Source organism: Bufo bufo, chromosome 5, assembly GCF_905171765.1.
Source record: "Bufo bufo chromosome 5, aBufBuf1.1, whole genome shotgun sequence".
NCBI lineage: Eukaryota > Metazoa > Chordata > Amphibia > Anura > Bufonidae > Bufo > Bufo bufo.
Window position 1 is genome coordinate 533,282,704 of NC_053393.1, and position 22,325 is coordinate 533,305,028.

A 22,325-nucleotide genomic window follows, 5' to 3' on the forward strand; every position below is an offset into this window, starting at 1 on the left:
ACATTCAAAAACAAAACAAAAACAAATCAGTGACCAATATAGCCACCTTTCTTTGCAAGGACACTCAAAAGCCTGCCATCCATGGATTTTGTCAGTGTTTTGATCTGTTCACCATCAACATTGCGTGCAGCAGCAACCACAGCCTCCCAGACACTGTTCAGAGAGGTGTACTGTTTTACCTCCTTGTAAATATCACATTTGATGATGGACCACAGGTTCCCAATGGGGTTCAGATCAGGTGAACAAGGAGGCCATGTCATTAGATTTTCTTTTTTTATACCCTTTCTTGCCAGCCACGCTGTGGAGTACTTGGACGCGTGTGATGGAGCATTGTCCTGCATGAAAATCATGCTTTTCTTGAAGGATGCAGACTTCTTCCTGTACCACTGCTTGAAGAAGGTGTCTTCCAGAAACTGGCAGTAGGACTGGGAGTTGAGCTTGACTCCATCCTCAACCCGAAAAGGCCCCACAAGCTCATCTTTGATGATACCAGCCCAAACCAGTACTCCACCTCCACCTTGCTGGCGTCTGAGTCGGACTGGAGCTCTCTGCCCTTTACCAATCCAGCCACGGGCCCATCCATCTGGCCCATCAAGACTCACTCTCATTTCATCAGTCCATAAAACCTTAGAAAAATCAGTCTTGAGATATTTCTTGGCCCAGTCTTGACGTTTCAGCTTGTGTGTCTTGTTCAGTGGTGGTCGTCTTTCAGCCTTTCTTACCTTGGCCATGTCTCTGAGTATTGCACACCTTGTGCTTTTGGGCAGTCCAGTGATGTTGCAGCTCTGAAATATGGCCAAACTGGTGGCAAGTGGCATCTTGGCAGCTGCACGCTTGACTTTTCTCAGTTCATGGGCAGTTATTTTGCGCCTTGGTTTTTCCACACGCTTCTTGCGACCCTGTTGACTATTTTGAATGAAACGCTTGATTGTTCGATGATCACGCTTCAGAAGCTTTGCAATTTTAAGAGTGCTGCATCCCTCTGCAAGATATCTCACTATTTTTGACTTTTCTGAGCCTGTCAAGTCCTTCTTTTGACCCATTTTGCCAAAGGAAAGGAAGTTGCCTAATAATTATGCACACCTGATATAGGGTGTTGATGTCATTAGACCACACCCCTTCTCATTACAGAGATGCACATCACCTAATATGCTTAATTGGTAGTAGGCTTTCGAGCCTATACAGCTTGGAGTAAGACAACATGCATAAAGAGGATGATGTGGTCAAAATACTAATTTGCCTAATAATTCTGTACAGGGTGTATAATCCTGCTCCTAGGTACAAGAATATAATTACTATAATACTGCCTCCTATGTACAAGAATATAACTACTATAATACTGCTCCTATGTACAAGAATATAACTACTATAATACTGCTCCTATGTACAAGAATATAACTACTATAATACTGCTCCTATGTACAAGAATATAACTACTACAATACTGCCTCCTATGTACAAGAATATAACTACTATAATACTGCTCCTATGTACAAGAATATAACTACTATAATAATGCTCCTATGTACAAGAATATAACTACTATAATACTGCTCCTATGTACAAGAATATAACTACTATAATACTGCCTCCTATGTACTAGAATATAACTACTATAATACTGCTCCTATGTACAGGAATATAACTACTATAATACTGCTCCTATGTACAAGAATATAACTACTATAATACTACTCCTATGTACAAGAATATAACTACTATAATACTGCTCCTATGTACAAGAATATAACTACTATAATACTGCCTCCTATGTACAAGACTATAACTACTATAATGCTGCTCCTATGTACAAGAATATAACTACTATAATACTGCTCCTATGTACAAGAATATAACTACTATAATACTGCTCCTATGTACAAGAATATAACTACTATAATACTGCTCCTATTTACAAGAATATAACTACTGTAATACTGCTTCTATGTACAAGAATATAACTACTATAATACTGCTTCCTATGTACAAGAATATAACTACCATAATACTGCTCCTATGTACAAGAATATATCTACTATAATACTGCTCCTATGTGCAAGAATATAACTACTATAATACTGCCTCCTATGTACAAACATATAACTACTATAATACTGCCTCCTATGTACAAGAATATAACTACTATAATACTGCTCCTATGTACAAGAATATAACTGCTATAATACTGCCTACTATGTACAAAAATAAAACTACTATAATACTGCTCCTATGTACAAGAATACAATTACCATAATACTGCTACTGTGTACTGCCCCTTATGTAGACAGTTGAGGTTTAGCACGTGGGTGTGGCCTCCTGGGGACCGACAACTTTACTACAATTTACAACAGAATCTCTTTTTGCCTTTCTGGTGCACAAACCCCGGCATATAAAGCACTTGTTTTAATAAGTTCCCCCTCCCCCACTGGGGCAGATTTACTAATGAAGATGTGCCAGAATTCATGCTTTGTGCCACATTTATGAAGTGTTATGAGCCTTGTTCTTCAACTGACTCGGGGGAAATTTAGCATTGCCCTTTTTAATCTTTTTGGCATAGAAAAGTCGCAGATCCACCGGTTTTTGGATTTTTCAATGTATTTGCGACTTTTTTAGTCGCAATCTCAATTTTTTGCCGCCCTTACCAAGTTTACGCAAAAGGGGCTTGGCAAGGGTGGAATGAGCGCGTTCCAATGGCCTCGGATAATTCCTCATTATTTACCCTAGAAATTGGAGATTTACCTAGAACTGGAGGTTCTAGGCCTGTACACCCCTCTCCATCTCTGGGTGCATATTATCCGTTCACTCACTGGATGTCAGTAAGTTCACTGTGAATTTGCACCAGTCATATCAGGACACCTGTTCTGATGCCTGACTGCATTATCATAGGGAGAACAGCGCAGCAACAGCTGCATGGTTCTCTCTATCCCCTCCCTGCACTCATCTCTAGGATCCGTGCACAGAGGAAACAGGAAGCTGTACAATCAATATTCAGCCTCCTGTTACAGCCCGGACAACACTAGAACCTGGAGAGGCGAGTAACCCACCGGACCCAAGGTAAGCAGCATTAACCTTCCACTGCCTTGCATCAGGAATCTTAAATTTACTCATTAGACTGCCCTAAACTATAAGGGATTTATAGACATTAACTCCACTGCCTAGACCACCAGGATTAACCCTTGTACTGTACTAGACCACAAGCTATATTGACGGTAATCCTGTCACTGCCCTAGACCACCAGGTGTGCTAACATTAATCCCTTCACTTCCCTAGACCACCAGGTGTGCTAACATTAATCCCTTCACTTCCCTAGACCACCAGGTGTGCTAACATTAATCCCTTCACTTCCCTAGACCACCAGGTGTGCTAACATTAATCCCTTCACTTCCCTAGACCACCAGGTGTGCTAACATTAATCCCTTCACTTCCCTAGACCACCAGGTGTGCTAACATTTATTTTTTTTTATAATTTTTATTTGAAGCAAAATAACAATGACATAATTAGACATAAATATCATTTTCTCCCCATATCCACCCCAATCACCCAAACCTCCCAATCCTGTGATGCGTCTCATCCTATTCATCAGATAATAAAGTTAGAATTAAAATAAATAAATGGCGAGTCAGGGGAAAAGAAGGAACCTACCACTTCCATTCTCCCCATATCTTGGACCATTTTTGTTCAGAATTCCTCTGATTGTACAGGATGTTCTCGTATCTCTTAACCTTCTTTACTACACATAACCAATCATTGAATTTTGGAGTGTTTTGAGAAAACCATACTCGGATAAGTCTGGCAAGGAACAGAAATTTAGCCAAAAAGATCTTTCGGTATTTATGACAAATTAAATTAGAAAGATCATTCAATATCCAACACTCAGGTATCGGCGGGATTGCTATCTTTAGTTTTTGAGTAATAAAATGACAAATTGATTCCCAATATAATTTTAAATCTGGACACAACCAAATAAGATGGAGAAAGTCAGCGCCCTGTGACCCACACCGAGGGCAATTCGAGGGTTCTCGTAGACCACATTTATTAAGCCAGGTCGGAGTGATATACACTCTCTTTTATAAATTGGATCATAATATGATTAAAATTGTGTGAAACTAATTTTAAATACCGTATTTTTGTTCCATAAGACGCACTTTCCCCCCCCCCAAAAGTGTGTGGGGCGGGGGGAATGCCCCTGCGTCTTATGGGGCGAATGCTGACATTTTTACTCCGCTAACACTGATACATCGCCGGCTGCGATGTATCAGTGAGGAGGGGCTGGAGGCCGGCAACTCGCAGCGGGGCCCCGTGCAGTCACTGTACTCTAATACACCGGGCCCCGCACACACCAGTATTCATATGTAAACTGTAGGCAATCCATATGTAAACTGAAAGGTAGCGCAATCCACATAGTACTCACTATGAAACTCCCGTACTAGCAGGCAGGCTGGTCAGTCACTCACTTCCTCACGCGCCTGCTACTTCCACTTTATTAATGAAGCAGGCGGAGCAGGCGCATGAGGAAGTGTGTGACTGACCAGCCTGCCTGCTAGTACGGGAGTTTCATAGTGAGTACTATGTGGATTGCGCTACCTTTCAGTTTACATATGGATTGCCTACAGTTTACATATGAATACTGGTGTGTGCAGGCCCTGGAGTAATTGATTACAGTGACTGCACCGGGCCCCGCCGCGACTCCAACACCAATTGCCTGCCTCCACCCCCTGTATTGGGGTCACTATTTACCATAAACAGGGACACTGTTATGGGGGATATCTGTGGATGACAAATATATAGCATAAGATGCTATATACGGTATGTGTCATCCACAGATTCCCCCCATAACAGTGCCATCCACAGATCCCCCATAACAGTGCCATCCACAGATGCCCCTAACAGTGCGCCATCCACAGATCCCCCATAACAGTGCCATCCACAGATCCCCCATAACAGTGCCATCCACAGATCCCCCATAACAGTGCCATCCACAGATCCCCCATAACAGTGCCCTCCACAGATCTCCCATAACAGTGCCATCCACAAATCCCCCATAACAGTGCGTCATCCACAGATCCCCCATAACAGTGTCATCCACAGATCCCCCCATAACAGTGCCCTCCACAGATCCCCCATAACAGTGCGTCATCCACAGATCCCCATAACAGTGCGTCATCCACAGATCCCCATAACAGTGTCATCCACAGATCCCCATAACACTGTCATCCACAGATCCCCATAACAGTGCGTCATCCACAGATCCCCATAACAGTGTGTCATCCACAGATCCCCCATAACAGTGTCATCCACATACCCCCCTAACAGTGCGTCATCCCCAGATCCCCCCATAAGTTCAAAACCCATTAGTTCAAAACCCACCAAAAGCACACCTTTTGGTACAATTTTTTTTTTCTTATTTTCCTCCTCAAAAACCTAAGTGCATCTTATAAGCAGGTGCGTCTTATAGGGCGAAAAATACGGGTAGGTGAAAATGTGTCCCCATCCCTGTGAAATAACCATCGGACAGTCGTTTTCCCAGGCCCTCTGGCCCGGTGAAACAACCCTAGAAAAAAGTGAACTACCGTAATTAATAATTTATAAAGTTGGGAAATCTTACCCTTTATAACCAGAAGTTCCCAGCATAACACTGAAAGGTGAGGAAGTGTCTATCTCCAAAAGTAAAACCTCTTTTACCCTTGACAAGGCAGAACGTAACTGAAAATACCGAAACCAACTTAAATTACCTAAATTTCCCACTAGTGCTAAACTCGAGGGAGGGACTGCCTCTCCGTGCTTCACCACCTGTGAAAGATACATAATATTGCTTTTTTGCCACAATCTATCAACAGTGCCTTCAGTGCCATAGATTCCCATGCATACAGAGATTAACCCCCTTTACTGCCCTAGACCACCAAGGATGTAAACAACTACATAGACAATTACTACTATTACCCTGGATGCTATGTGGTCCTGTGCATCTAGTTGCTATAGATAATTATTAGGGTGCAGTATGCTAAAATGTATTTGACGTGGTTTTGGATCACCCAACTTAGAGGTAGCAGAAGGCAGCACTTGGAGAGCTTAATATTATTACAGCAAGGTCAGGATGATTAAAACTAAAAGGAATAAAATCACTAGTGAAAAAAAAATGAATATCAGGTAAATACCGCACATACTGTAGACTGAAGCAAATGAGCCCTAACAAAGGGAAACATGGATATCCCCTTAAAATTCTGCAGTATACATTCCCTTTTATACTCGCATTGCTTCGCATTATCTGTGTTTTAAAGAGATCTGCTGCCATCTATTGGTAAAAATTCATAATTACAATAAAGAAATTTGACAGAAACGCCAAGAAAATACAGTCAGGGTCAGTGTTTCCATTACTACATTCCTCCTAATTCAATTATCACTTCAACCTGGCATCGCAAGGCAAAATGAGACCCTACGACATAATTTATCATCTGCAGACACAAATGGAGTTGTTACACTATAGTAATAATTACAATATGACATAATGTCATCACAAAGAGAAAAGAAAAAACAATCCCGAACCCCGGGAGAAATAATCAATGCCAGAAAATCTGAACCCATGTATCAGTCATAGGGTACGGATTGTAATATGAAACCTACCTTCTCCCATAGAAAAATAATGTATTAGTGTTATATATTCAACAGAAGGGGGCGCCACACAAAGAACAGAGCCACAACTGCACTCATTTAGAAAGTAGTACTAAAAAGGGAGACTCTCATGGAAACTCCTTAGACTGTCTATCCTCCCACCATGTCTAATGTCTATCCTCCCACTATCTCTACTGTTTATCCCCCAGTGTCTTTACTGTCTATCCCCCAATATCCCTACTGTTTATCTTTCCAGTTACTCAACAATATTTCTACTGTCTGTCCTCCCAGTATCACTACTGTCAATCCTCCCAGTATTTCTACTATGTATCCTCTCTTTGTCTATGCCTATGATGGCTAACCTCCGGCACTCCGGCTGTGGTAAAACCAAGACTCCCAAGATGTACACTTGCTTGATTGTTCTCAGAACTCCATAGAAATGAATGTAACAACTGGAGTGGTTAGCCATCACCGGCTATATCCCCCAAAATTCTGCTTTCTATTTCCCAACATCTCTACCAATTATCCTATACTTCTCTTATCCTCCTATTGTTCTGCTATCTATTCGCCAGTCGTTCCTCTCTATCCTCGCAGTATCTCCACGGTCTATCCTTCCAGTGTCTCTACTGTCTATCCTCCCAGTATCTCTACCATCTATCCTCCCAGTATTTCTACTATCTATCATCCCAGTATTTCTACCATGTATTCTCCCAGTATCTCTACCACCTATCCTCCTAGTATGTCTACCATCTATCCTCCAAGTATCTCTTTTGTCCAATCCTCCTTAATCTCTACCATCAATCCTCCCAGTATCTATACTGTCTATCCTCCCAGAATCTCTACCATCTATCTTTCTAGTATCTCTACCGTCTATCATCCCAGTATCTCTACCGTCTATCTTCCCAGTATCTCTACCATCTATCCTCCCAGTATCTCTGCCATCTATCCTCCCAGTATCTCTACAATCTATCCTCCCAGTATCTGTGTCTATCTTTCCAGTATCTCTACCGTCTATCCTCCCAACATCTCTACGTCTATCCTCCCAGTATCTCTACCATCTATCCTCCCAGTATCTCTGCCATCTATCCTTCCAGTATCTCTATCATCTATCCTCCCAGTATCTCTACCATCTATCCTCCCAGTATCTCTACCATCTATCCTCCCAGTATCTCTACCATCTATCCTCCCAGTATCTCTACCATCTATCCTCCCAGTATCTCTGCCATCTATCCTCTCAGTATCTCTACCATCTATCCTTCCAGTATATCTGCCATCTATCCTCCCAGTATCTCTACCGTCTATCCTCCCAGTATCTCTACCATCTATCCTTCTAGTATCTCTGCCATCTATCCTCCCAGTATCTCTGCCATCTATCCTCCCAGTATCTCTGCCATCTATACTGCCAGTATCTCTGCGATCTATATTGCCAGTATCTCTACCGTCTACCCTCCCAGTATATCTACCATCTATCTTCCCAGTATCTCTGCCATCTATCCTCCCAGTATCTCTACCGTCTATCCTCCCAATATATCTACCATCTATCTTCCCAGTATCTCTGCCATCTATCCTCCCAGTATCTCTGCAAACTATCCTTCTAGTATCTGTACCATCTATCCTCCCAGTGTCTCTGCCATCTATCCTTCTATTATCTCTGCCGTCTATCCTCCCAGTTTCTCTGCCATCTATCCTTCCAGTATCTCTACCATCTATCCTTCTAGTATCTCTGCCGTCTATCCTCCCAGTATCTCTACCGTCTATCCTTCCAGTATCTCTACCGTCTATCCTCCCAGTATCTCTACCATCTATCCTTCCAGTATCTCTACCGTCTATCCTCCCAGTATCTCTACCATCTATCCTTCCAGTATCTCTACCGTCTATCCTTCCAGTATCTCTACCGTCTATACTCCCAGTATCTCTGCCGCCTATCCTTCTATTATCTCTGCCGTCTATCCTCCCAGTTTCTCTGCCATCTATCCTTCCAGTATCTCTACCATCTATCCTTCTAGTTTCTCTGCCGTCTATCCTCCCACTATCTCTACCATCTATCCTTCCAGTATCTCTACCGTCTATACTCCCAGTATCTCTACCGTCTATCCTTTCAGTATCTCCACGGTCTATCCTTCCAGTGTCTCTACTGTCTATCCTCCCAGTATTTCTACTATCTATCATCCCAGTATTTCTACCATGTATTCTCCCAGTATCTCTACCACCTATCCTCCTAGTATGTCTACCATCTATCCTCCAAGTATCTCTTTTGTCCAATCCTCCTTAATCTCTACCATCAATCCTCCCAGTATCTATACTGTCTATCCTCCCAGAATCTCTACCATCTATCTTTCTAGTATCTCTACCGTCTATCATCCCAGTATCTCTACCGTCTATCTTCCCAGAATCTCTACCATCTATCCTCCCAGTATCTCTGCCATCTATCCTCCCAGTATCTCTACAATCTATCCTCCCAGTATCTGTGTCTATCTTTCCAGTATCTCTACCGTCTATCCTCCCAACATCTCTACGTCTATCCTCCCAGTATCTCTACCATCTATCCTCCCAGTATCTCTGCCATCTATCCTTCCAGTATCTCTATCATCTATCCTCCCAGTATCTCTACCATCTATCCTCCCAGTATCTCTACCATCTATCCTCCCAGTATCTCTACCATCTATCCTCCCAGTATCTCTGCCATCTATCCTCTCAGTATCTCTACCATCTATCCTTCCAGTATATCTGCCATCTATCCTCCCAGTATCTCTACCGTCTATCCTCCCAGTATCTCTACCATCTATCCTTCTAGTATCTCTGCCATCTATCCTCCCAGTATCTCTGCCATCTATACTGCCAGTATCTCTGCCAGTATCTCTACCGTCTACCCTCCCAGTATATCTACCATCTATCTTCCCAGTATCTCTGCCATCTATCCTCCCAGTATCTCTACCGTCTATCCTCCTAATATATCTACCATCTATCTTCCCAGTATCTCTGCCATCTATCCTCCCAGTATCTCTGCCATCTATCCTTCTAGTATCTGTACCATCTATCCTCCCAGTGTCTCTGCCATCTATCCTTCTATTATCTCTGCTGTCTATCTTCCCAGTTTCTCTGCCATCTATCCTTCCAGTATCTCTACCATCTATCCTTCTAGTATCTCTGCCGTCTATCCTCCCAGTATCTCTACCGTCTATCCTTCCAGTATCTCTGCCATCTATCCTTCCAGTATCTCTATCATCTATCCTCCCAGTATCTCTACCATCTATCCTCCCAGTATCTCTACCATCTATCCTCCCAGTATCTCTACCATCTATCCTCCCAGTATCTCTGCCATCTATCCTCTCAGTATCTCTACCATCTATCCTTCCAGTATATCTGCCATCTATCCTCCCAGTATCTCTACCGTCTATCCTCCCAGTATCTCTACCATCTATCCTTCTAGTATCTCTGCCATCTATCCTCCCAGTATCTCTGCCGTCTATCCTCCCAGTATCTCTGCCATCTATACTGCCAGTATCTCTACCGTCTACCCTCCCAGTATATCTACCATCTATCTTCCCAGTATCTCTGCCATCTATCCTCCCAGTATCTCTACCGTCTATCCTCCCAATATATCTACCATCTATCTTCCCAGTATCTCTGCCATCTATCTTTCCAGTATCTCTGCCATCTATCCTCCCAGTATCTCTGCCATCTATCCTTCTAGTATCTGTACCATCTATCCTCCCAGTGTCTCTGCCATCTATCCTTCTATTATCTCTGCTGTCTATCCTCCCAGTTTCTCTGCCATCTATCCTTCCAGTATCTCTACCATCTATCCTTCTAGTATCTCTGCCGTCTATCCTCCCAGTATCTCTACCGTCTATCCTCCCAGTATCTCTACCGTCTATCCTTCCAGTATCTCTACCGTCTATCCTTCCAGTATCTCTACCGTCTATCCTCCCAGTATCTCTACCGTCTATCCTTCCAGTATCTCTACCGTCTATCCTTCCAGTATCTCTACCGTCTATCCTTCCAGTATCTCTACCGTCTATACTCCCAGTATCTCTGCCGCCTATCCTTCTATTATCTCTGCCGTCTATCCTCCCAGTTTCTCTGCCATCTATCCTCCCAGTTTCTCTGCCGTCTATTCTTCTAGTTTCTCTGCCGTCTATCCTCCCAGTTTCTCTACCATCTATCCTTCCAGTATCTCTACCGTCTATACTCCCAGTATCTCTACCGTCTATCCTTCCAGTATCTCTACCGTCTATCCTTCCAGTATCTCTACCGTCTATCCTTTCAGTATCTCTACCGTCTATCCTTCCAGTATCTCTACCGTCTATCCTTCCAGTATCTCTACCGTCTATCCTCCCAGTATCTCTACCATCTATCCTTCCAGTATCTCTACCGTCTATCCTTCCAGTATCTCTACCGTCTATCCTTCCAGTATCTCTACCGTCTATCCTTCCAGTATCTCTACCGTCTATCCTCCCAGTTTCTCTGCCATCTATCCTCCCAGTAGCTCTACCGTCTATCCTTCCAGTATCTCTACCGTCTATCCTTCCAGTTTCTCTGCCATCTATCCTCCCTTTGTCTTTACTGTCTATGAAAACAGATGACAGTATCTACATGTGGTATGGCTTGCTGTACAGCAGCATTTTTGTAGAGATAAGTAATCAGACATAAAGTAATGATAGCAGGTAGAGTCACCTTCCGCTTGGTGCGTGGTCACTGGCGTCTGTGTCTCCTTTGAATATGACACAACCTCACGAGGCAAGAAATCCACTTGTGTGACCTTTGAGACTCCAAGTCTAATCATCCTCCGTCTGTGAAGAAGAAAACATTATAATATTTGTTTGGCGTTACTATAATCAATGAGCACAGAAACGGCATGAAAATGGGATGGAAGTCCGTCAGGGTTGGTGAGCGTCTATGAGATGACAAATCTAACAATAACTGGGATATTATTGAAAGCCGATTGTAAAGGTTGCAATCAAATACAGATGCAGCAGAGCTGAATTGGTCATTGAACTCTGGCTCCTTTTTGCCTGTGCATCATCTGCCATAGTTAACGTTTTTGTACCGTTCTTTGTATAGAGCATTGTGACAGAACAGGAACTTGTGTCTATCCACAAACTTAGCTCTGCTACATCAATATATCCAAAGAGAGTTTAATATGGAGCCCTTATCAAAGATGACCGATAAGTCTGACTAAGAACTCCATGGCCCACATGTATTAATAATGTCATATTTGTTACCAATGAAATTGATACATAGTTATTTGGGGGGAAATTCTGTCTAACCTGTAATGTGCCGATAGAAATTCCTGCTTGCTCTGGCCAGTGGGCGGTCCTACTGAAGCCTCAGCCCGCCCACCCAACTCCTAAGCCCAGAGCAAGCAGGAATTTAACTCAATTTGTCAGATTTGTTTTAAAAGGCGAACCCAGCAGAAAATAATTTTTTTGAAGTGTGATGAACACAGGTCAGAAGATCACCAGGGTGTGAACACAAATGTCCACATCTAAAGGGCTGAGCCACCCAATGCCTTTCATATTGGGGTGGGAGGAGGAACTGGGTCGGATTTTTTAACAAACTTTGCTTCGCTCTCATGGATTCTCCTGGTGTGTCCGTACGCAGGAGAATTCCTATAAGACCCTCGCTGGTACAAAATCCCTGCCTTACTTCATTCTCAAGGATTTTGTCCCAGGGATCGCTACTGGAGATGTGGTACAGATCGAGGGACTATGTCAGATATTTGGTGGGAGTGCGCTGTTATCAGGCATTTCTGGAGGGAGGTGGCGGATACTATACGTCAGGTCTTTGGTCTGTCACTAAGTCTATCTAAGTTTCTTTTGTGGCATGGTGAGTGGGCTTATGCCTTTTTGATTCAAAATGTACACTAATGCCTCATTCAGCGTGTAGCATATGAGGCGTACACATGCGCTATTTAGTGCTGTCTCCTGCAGTAGTAGCAGTGGATGTGCGATTCATTTCTTGTCTTTTCTCCCTTTATTACTTAAGATTCTTTTGTGGATGGATTCTCCTTCCTTTAGGCCCCGTAAGAGCTTCCTTCCAACTCCGGCCAAGTTACTGATACCGCCAAAACGGCTTTGCCCTGAACCACCCACGAAACGTCAGTGGATGGACAGGTTTGATCAAATCTTCAGATTGGAGGAACTCACTGCATGGATTGATGTCACCCATGACCGTTTTGAATGTTTATGGCTTCCTTGGTTGCTTTTCAAAAGATCCGTGCCTTAGTAGTTCTCTTCTTAAAGGGGTATTCCAATCTCAGATAATGGGGAGCATATCGCTAGGATATGCCCCCATTGTCTGATAGGTGCAGGTCTCACCTATCTCGTAAAAGCAGCCGAAAAACGAAGCCAGCAAAAGTGGTGGCCAGCAGTGCCGGGTCTGGCCACCACCAAGAGTTCCTATTGGCCAGCGGCGCGCTAGACTATTTTCGGAATCCCTATAGTAATGAATGGGAGCTCACCATGCTTGCGCAGCCACCGCTTCCATTCACTTCTAAGAAATAGCCTAGACAACCGTCGACTATTTTCGGAATTCCTATAGAAATGAATATGAGCGCACCGCACTTGCGCGGCCACCACTTCCATTCACTTCTATGGAGCCAACGGAATAGCCCTTGGCTATTTTCGGCGGCCCCACAGAAATTAATGGAGGACTTTCCCAGCTGCGTTTACGAGATAGGTGTAGGTCCCAGAGGTGGGACCTGCACCTATCAGACAATGGGGACATATCCTAGTTATGTCTGATATGGGAAAACCCCTTAACTGTTCTGCCTGGGTCCTTCTCTCCCCTGTTTGGGGGGTTTAGGCTGTCCTCCACCTCTCTCCTGCTATAGATGGATCATGTGTGGTGCCTCTGGCGCCTGGGTTCTGTGGACTCCTTCGTGTATATGGCATGCTTGGCATTATCTATGCTAGCTTTGTTATTCTTAAAACTGCATGTAACATCTTATTGTGCATTTGTGCCTTATCGCATCGATTGTTACTGACTGACCAATCCTTCCTTTTTTGTTTCTAGATATTTGCCTTATTTGTCTACGTTTATGTCTTTTATGTTAAAGGGGTTGTCTCATCTCGGACAATGGGGGGCATATCGTTAGTATATGCCCCCATTGTCTTAAAGGTGTTGGTCCCACCGCTGGGACCCGCACCTACAGTACAGACCAAAAGTTTGGACACACCTTCTCATTCAAAGAGTTTTCTTTATTTTCATGACTATGAAGGCATCAAAACTATCAATTAACACATGTGGAATTAGATACATAACAAACAAGTGTGAAACAACTGAAAATATGTCATATTCTAGGTTCTTCAAAGTAGCCACCTTTTGCTTTGATTACTGCTTTGCACACTCTTGGCATTCTCTTGATGAGCTTCAAGAGGTAGTCCCCTGAAATTGTCTTCCAACAGTCTTGAAGGCGTTCCCAGAGATGCTTAGCACTTGTTGGCCCTTTTGCCTTCACTCTGCGGTCCAGCTCACCCCAAACCATCTCGATTGGGTTCAGGTCCGGTGACTGTGGAGGCCAGGTCATCTGGCGCAGCACCCCATCACTCTCCTTCATGGTCAAATAGCCCTTACTTTCAAAGTTTTCCCAATTTTTCGGCTGACTGACTGACTTTCATTTCTTAAAGTAATGAAGGCCACTCGTTTTTCTTTACTTAGCTGCTTTTTTCTTGCCATAATACAAATTCTAACAGTCTATTCAGTAGGACTATCAGCTGTGTATCCACCTGACTTCTCCTCAACGCCACTTCTGACTTCTCTCCCAACCCCATTTATAAGGCAAGAAATCCCACTTATTAAACCTGACAGGGCACACCTGTGAAGTGAAAACCATTTCAGGGGACTACCTCTTGAAGCTCATCAAGAGAATGCCAAGAGTGTGCAAAGCAGTAATCAAAGCAAAAGGTGGTTACTTTGAAGTACCTAGAATATGACATATTTTCAGTTGTTTCACACTTGTTTGTTATGTATATAATTCCACATGTGTTAATTCATAGTTTTGATGCCTTCAGTGTGAATCTACAATTTTCATAGTTATGAAAATAAAGAAAACTCTTTGAATGAGAAGGTGTGTCCAAACTTTTGGTCTGTACTGTATATCGGGAACAGAGCCCCGCAAGGTGGTGGCTGGAGGACTCCGGTCCGGCCACCACCAAGCCGGCTCCCCATAGAAGTGAATGGGAGCGTACCGTGCATGACCGGCCGTGCATGACCGGCCACCGCTCCCATTCACTTCTATAGGCTCGATGGAAATAGCCGAGTCAGCGCTTGGCTATTTTCGCTGGCTCCATAGAAAATAAATGGAGGGCAGCTGCGCATGCGCAGTGCGCCCTCCTTCCCTTTCAGGGCTCCATTATCTATATAGGTGTGGGACCCACACCTATAAGACAGTGGGGGCATATCCTAGAGATATGCCCCCATTGTCTATGATAAGACAACCCCTTTAATAAACATATATTAGATTAAAAAGCTGAGCAATGCTATAGAGCTCTTAAATCCAATTGGGACTGCTGATTTCAGATGGTCTAAGCCAGGGATGCTCAACCTGCGGCCCTCCAGCTGTTTCAAAACTACAACTCCCAGCAAGCTTGAACACCCTACAGCAGGCATCTCAAACTGGCGGCCCTCCAGCTGTTGCAAAACTACAACTCCCAGCATGCCCGGACAGCCTACAGGTATCAGCCTACAGCAGGGAATTGTGGGAGTTGTAGTTTTACAACAGCTGGAGGGCCGCGAGTTTGAGATGCCTGCCCTACAGCTATTAGGGCATGCTGGGAGTTGTAGTTTAGGGCCACAGGTTGGGCATCCCTGGTCTAAGCTGACACACTCCACTGATACAACATTCAGGGTTTCATTTCGTGGTGACCGATACTTGTATTGGGTATCCATTCTACAGAGAGTATTCTGGTGTGCTACGGGCAGAGTGTGGACCCACTGTGCCAACCAAACGGTTTGACTTTGGGTTAGTCCTGAGTGGGTTATTCTGGCGGTCTCCTGGTCTTCCCCCTTTAAGCTCTATACAGGGATCTGGCCTTCACTGCAGGGGAGCCACTAGGCCACTACCTCTTGGAATAGTCTTAGCGTGCTTGCCAGCAAACCAGTCACAGACACCGGTGTGAAGCACTGAGGGATCAGGCAATACTCGTAGTCAGGAAACAGGCAGAAGTCAGAATCCATGTAACAGTCCAGAGCTCAGGGCAGAGTCATAAAGCTGAATAGGCACAATGGCAGAATCTAGAAATCAGGCAGAAGTCAGTACACAGGGAGACAAATGGATTATAGCTCTTTTACATGGCGTATCAAGCTAGAGTAACCTAGGGGATTGTTCAGGCAAGGGGTTGAACAAACAGCCCAACATATACAGGAGAGCTGATTAGCTCATTAGATAAGCAGCTGCACACAGAGCAAAAGAGGAATTAACCCATGCAGCACTGCTGAGTGAGCTTCAATGAATTGACTCTAATACACACAGGAAGACACCAGACTGCGGCCTCAGTGTGGAACAGAAGCCAAGCCACGCTCACCCTGAATAGCAGCAGGCACATGACATGGTGTACATGAGTCCATCTAATTCACATATTACTAACAGCAAGACAGCATTACTAAACACAGACACCAAATAAAAATGACAGACCCGTCAATAGCACCTTATTGACTGTTTCCAGACACAATTTGTCTCTTTAATGGCACAGAGTAAAATGAACGAAAAGAAAGGCCATGAAAGATGCAGTTTCACATACTCTTGGGATTATATTCCCTATGCTCCCTGTATGACGCATTCTCACATTCATTTCTACCATAAAAGCTGGAACGTACCCGAGTTCAGACTCTGAATGGAGCTGCAACACGGAAGGGTCAGTGTCCCACTGCAGGGTCCTGTACATAGCCAAAAAAGTAGATGAATGTGAAAATAAAAGAGAACACAAAGACAATAATACCACAAAATATAAGAGCAATTTAATCTGAGGGGTATATAAAGAAGAACATGCAAAAACTGGTCATGTGATGGAGAGATGGTATGGAGACAGGCAGTGATACCATGCAACATTCACAAATAAAGCACTTCATGCAGGAAGAAATTGAGTTGGCAGTATTATAGTAGTTATATTCTGGTACATAGCAGCAGTATTATAGTAGTTATATTCTTGTACATAGGAGCAGTATTATAGTAGTTATATTCTTGTACATAGGAGCAGTATTATAGTAGTTATATTATTGTACATAGGAGCAGTATTATAGTAGGTATATTCTTGTACATAGGAGGCAGTATTATAGTAATTATATTATTGTACATAGGAGCAGTATTATAGTAGTTATATTCTTGTACATAGGAGCAGTATTATAGTAGTTATATTCTTGTACATAGGAGGCAGTATTATAGTAGTTATATTCTTGTACATAGGAGCAGTATTATAGTAGTTATATTCTTGTACATAGGAGGCAGTATTATAGTAGTTATATTCTTGTACATAGGAGCAGTATCATAGTAGTTATATTCTTGTACATAGGAGCAGTATTATAGTAGTTATATTCTTGTACATAGGAGCAGTATTATAGTAGTTATATTCTTGTACACAGGAGCAGTATCATAGTAGTTATATTCTTGTACATAGGAGCAGTATTATAGTATTTATATTCTTGTACATAGGAGGCAGTATTATAGTAGTTATATTATTGTACATAGGAGCAGTATTATAGTAGTTATATTCTTGTACATAGGAGCAGTATTATAGAAGTTATATTATTGTACATTGGAGCAGTATTATAGTAGTTATATTCTTGTATATAGAAGGCAGTATTATAGTAGTTATATTCTTGTACATAGGAGCAGTGTTATAGTAGTTATATTCTTGTACATAGGAGCAGTATTATAGTAGTTATATTCTTGTACATAGGGGCAGTATTATAGTAGTTATAATCTTGTACATAGCGGCAGTATTATAGTAGTTATATTCCTGTACATAAGAGCAGTATTATAGTAGTTATATTCTTGTACATAGGAGCAGTATTATAGTAGTTATATTCTTGTACATAGGAGCAGTGTTATAGTAGTTATATTCTTGTACATAGGAGCAGTATTATAGTAGTTATATCCTTGTACATAGGAGCAGTATTGTAGTAGTTATATTCTTGTACATAGGAGCAGTATTATAGTAGTTATATTCTTGTACATAGGAGGCAGTATTATAGTAGTTATATTCTTGTACATAAGAGCAGTATTATAGTAGTTATATTCCTGTACATAGGAGCAGTATTATAGTAGTTATATTCTTCTATATAGAAGGCAGTATTATAGTAGTTATATTCTTGTATATAGAAGGCAGTATTATAGTAGTTATATTCTTGTACATAGGAGCAGTATTATAGTAGTTATATACTTGTACATAGGAGACAGTATTATAGTAGTTATATTCTTGTACATAGGAGCAGTATTATAGTAGTTATATTCTTGTACATAGGAGGCAGTATTATAGTAGTTATATTCTTGTACATAGGAGGCAGTATTATAGTAGTTATACTCTTGTACATAGGAGCAGTATTATAGTAGTTATATACTTGTACATAGGAGCAGTATTATAGTAGTTATATTCTTGTACATAGGAGCAGTATTATAGTAGTTATATTCTTGCACATAGGAGGCAGTATTATAGTAGTTATATTCTTGTACATAGGAGCAGTATTATAATAGTTATATTCTTGTACATAGGAGTAGTATTATAGTAGTTACAGTATATTCTTGTACATAGGAGCAGTATTATAGTAGTTATAATCTTGTACATAGGGCGCAGTATTATAGTAGTTATATTCTTGTACATAGGAGGCAGTATTATAATAGTTATATTCTTGTACATAGGAGCAGTATTATAGTAGTTATATTCTTGTACATAGGAGCAGTATTATAGTAGTTATATTGTTGTACATAGGAGCAGTATTATAGTAGTTATATTGTTGTACATAGGAGCAGTATTATAGTAGTTATAATCTTGTACATAGGAGCAGTATTATAGTAGTTATATTCTTGTACATAGGAGCAGTAGTATAGTAGTTATATTCTTGTACATAGGAGCAGTATTATAGTAGTTATATTCTTGTACATAGGAGCCGTATTATAGTAGTTATATTCTTGTACATAGGAACAGTATTATAGCAGTTATATTCTTGTACATAGGAGCAGTATTATAGTAGTTATATTCTTGTACATAGGAGCAGTATTATAGTAGTTATATTCTTGTACATAGGAGCAGTATTATAGTAGTTATATTCTTGTACATAGGAGCCGTATTATAGTAGTTATATTCTTGTACATAGGAACAGTATTATAGTAGTTATATTCTTGTACATAGGAGCAGTATTATAGTAGTTATATTCTTGTACATAGGAGCAGTATTATAGTAGTTATATTCTTGTACATAGGAGCAGTATTATAGTAGTTATATTCTTGTACATAGGAGGCAGTATTATAGTAGTTATATTCTTGTACATAGGAACAGTATTATAGTAGTTATATTCTTGTACATAGGAGCAGTATTATAGTAGTTATATTCTTGTACATAGGAGCAGTATTATAGCAGTTATATTCTTGTACATAGGAGCAGTATTATAGCAGTTATATTCTTGTACATAGGAGCAGTATTATAGTAGTTATATTCTTGTACATAGGAGGCAGTATTATAGTAGTTATATTCTTGTACATAGGAGCAGTATTATAGTAGTTATATTCTTGTACATAGGAGCAGTATTATAGTAGTTATATTCTTGTACATAGGAGCAGTATTATAGTAGTTATATTCCTGTACATAGGAGGCAGTATTATAGTAGTTATATTCTTGTACATAGGAGGCAGTATTATAGTAGTTATATTCTTGTACATAGGAGCAGTATTATAGTAGTTATATTCTTGTACATAGGAGGCAGTATTATAGTAGTTATATTCTTGTACATAGGAGCAGTATTATAGTAGTTATATTCTTGTACATAGGAGCAGTATTATAGTAGTTATATTCTTGTACATTAGAGCAGTATTATAGTAGTTATATTCTTGTACATAAGAGCAGTATTATAGTAGTTATATTCTTGTACATAGGAGCAGTATTATAGTAGTTATATTCTTGTACATAAGAGCAGTATTATAGTAGTTATATTCTTGTACATAGAAGCAGTATTATAGTAGTTATATTCAGTTACCGATGGATTTGAAGGTATCAGTTTGTACACACAGTAATGACATGAATGGCTAGGACTGGGCAGATACTGTATCAGGAAATTATTATGTTGTTGACTTTCTGCAGTAAAAATCTAATGAAGAAATTAATTTTATGTGCAAGATATCTATTTTTACGATGATCTTCCTATAGGAACTACAGACAAAACATAAAAAAGAATACAACATGGCTCGGCAGTATTGTAAGTATGTATTGATACTGTCATGCACAAAAAGCAGAACATAGCAAAGAAAGTGCTGCAGGGGAAAATGCTATATTACAAATCATATCATATTCTGATCTCATCTGTGAATTCTGACCATCTGACGGTCTAAAGATCACACATGATGTGCTTAGCTAAGCCCCTTCGCACCCAGCACAACAACTGTGCTGACATAGGAAATGCTGTGTTAAGCAGAAGCCAGAAGTGGATCTGCCAGGACCAGGAACGAAGCGGCTCTTGAATATATTTGACGTATATTAGTATATAATCTAACTTGCATTGTTTTACCATTTTATACCAGAAACCTCCTTAAGGCCACTCTAAACTGTAGCTTCAATATAAAAATAATGCAATATTTCTTGCATACCACCATGGCTGTTATCTTAATATCAAAAATGCTGTGCTTATTAATTTCTTTACATTTCCATAGCTGTCAGAGATTTGTTTGTCTAAGGCCTTATTCACACGTCCGTTGTTTCTTTCCTGATCTGTTCCGTTTTTTGCGGAACAGATCTGGACCAGATCTGGACCCATTCATTTTCAATGGGTCCTGAAAAAAAATCAGACATTGAGCTGTCCGTTTTTTTTCAGGACCCATTGAAAATGAATGGGTCCAGATCTGGTCCAGATCTGTTCCGCAAAAAACGGAACAGATCAGGAAAGAAACAACGGACGTGTGAATGGACCCTAATACTGAGCTCCAAATCCCCTTTATAAACATAGATAAAACATTAAAAACTTATCGATCTGTCTGACACCACTAGGGGGAGCTTTACTGAATACTATACATTTAACTCAGTAATACTCCTGTGCTCCTCCTAGTGGTGACTGCAGCTAAAATGTTATATTTTTTATGTATGTCTATGCAGAGGATTTGGAGCTTTGTATCAGAAAAACAAAGCTCTGACCTCCATAAAGATATATTAAGAAATTAATCTCCACAGAATTTAGAGCTTAAAAGGAGATGGTGTTACAGGGAGGAAATTTTACTTTAAAGACTAATTTCACGTTGCTTTGATGTTTTATCCAGTCACATTCAAAGCTACTACAATTCTGCTGGTTGCCCTTGGAAACAGACAACGGTGTGTCTCCACTCCGCTGTCAGACATGTGACTTAACGACTGAGTTGTAACTGTTCCCACAATGCACTGTTCTCTGAAAACTTGTAGACTTTTACACTGAGCTTTGTATGTGAGTGGAGGAGAAATGAAGGTAACTCGAGATCAGTAAATCTGTGCGGCTACAAAGCTCCTCAACATCTTATGCAGATTTTTAGGTTCTACATCGGGGGTTCCTATGCAGAGTTACACAAAACTTTGCCATTCAATAATTGCACAACACACAGACGCTTTCTTACCCCATGAGGCTGCCCGGAATATTCCTGGGAATAGGAAATAAAATTTATTTTATAAAGCGCCAACATATTCCGCAGTGCTGTACATAGATTGTCATCTCTTGTGCTGGTGCCTGTCACCATTAATAGGTTTCTAAGAGGAAACCGGAGTACCGGACGGAAACCCACCAGACACGGGAAGAACATACAAACTCCATGCAGGGGTCTGGATTCGTACCCAGGACCCCAGTGCTAACCACAATATTACACATGTGTTATGGGAGCGCCCCCACCCTTGTACCCAAGTGTTACTATTGAACAGGTTCTCTGTTTTCTGCATAAATTCCCAAGAAATGCCTACATCTAAATGCCTGAGTCTATGGATGTCGTGGCTTGTTTACACCGCTCCCCATAGGCTCCGAGGGGGTGGGCTTCTCCATCCAGGCTCAGCTAAGCCCAGAAGCGATTTGCTATTTGCAAAATTTATGCAAAAGTGGACAACCCCTTGAATAGTCTACAAGTATAATTTACACGTTGTATTTGAGCACTGTATGGTGGTATTTACATTGTATGGTACAGTACGTATTATATGTTTGCGGTATACAGTGGTGGTATGGTAGCATTTTTATTTAGGCATGTGTGAAAATGTTATCTGGTCGACCTATTGCACTTTTTACCTGGCCATCGTACTGTATGGAGATTTAAATTAGACATTACATGGTATGGTTAATTGTATACTGTATGGCCATACACCACATGGGCGGCACAACAGGTAGTACTGCACAGAGCCCTGCCCATGAGCATCCATCTACCTAGTGGTATCTAATAACTGTCTGTAATAATACAACAGGCCACATTGTAAGGGCTCGTGCACACAGCTGTAGCCCTTTTTTGTGGGAGGCAAATTGCGGATCCGCAAAACACGGATACCGGAACGTCCTGCCATCTATAGAA

At 41.3% G+C, this 22,325-nt stretch overlaps 1 protein-coding gene across 1 annotated transcript in view; it reads right to left on the bottom strand.

Moving 5' to 3' along the window:
* LOC121000660 (cytoplasmic dynein 1 intermediate chain 1) overlaps positions 1–22,325 on the bottom strand; it is a 382,322-nt gene that overhangs the window by 346,773 nt on the left and 13,224 nt on the right. The window contains exons 2-4 of the mRNA XM_040431238.1: positions 21,396–21,419; positions 16,430–16,489; positions 11,288–11,403 (exon numbers count right to left, since the gene is read on the bottom strand). Coding sequence (XP_040287172.1) covers positions 11,288–11,403; positions 16,430–16,489; positions 21,396–21,419 — 200 coding nt within the window. The remainder of the gene's footprint in view (positions 1–11,287; positions 11,404–16,429; positions 16,490–21,395; positions 21,420–22,325) is intronic.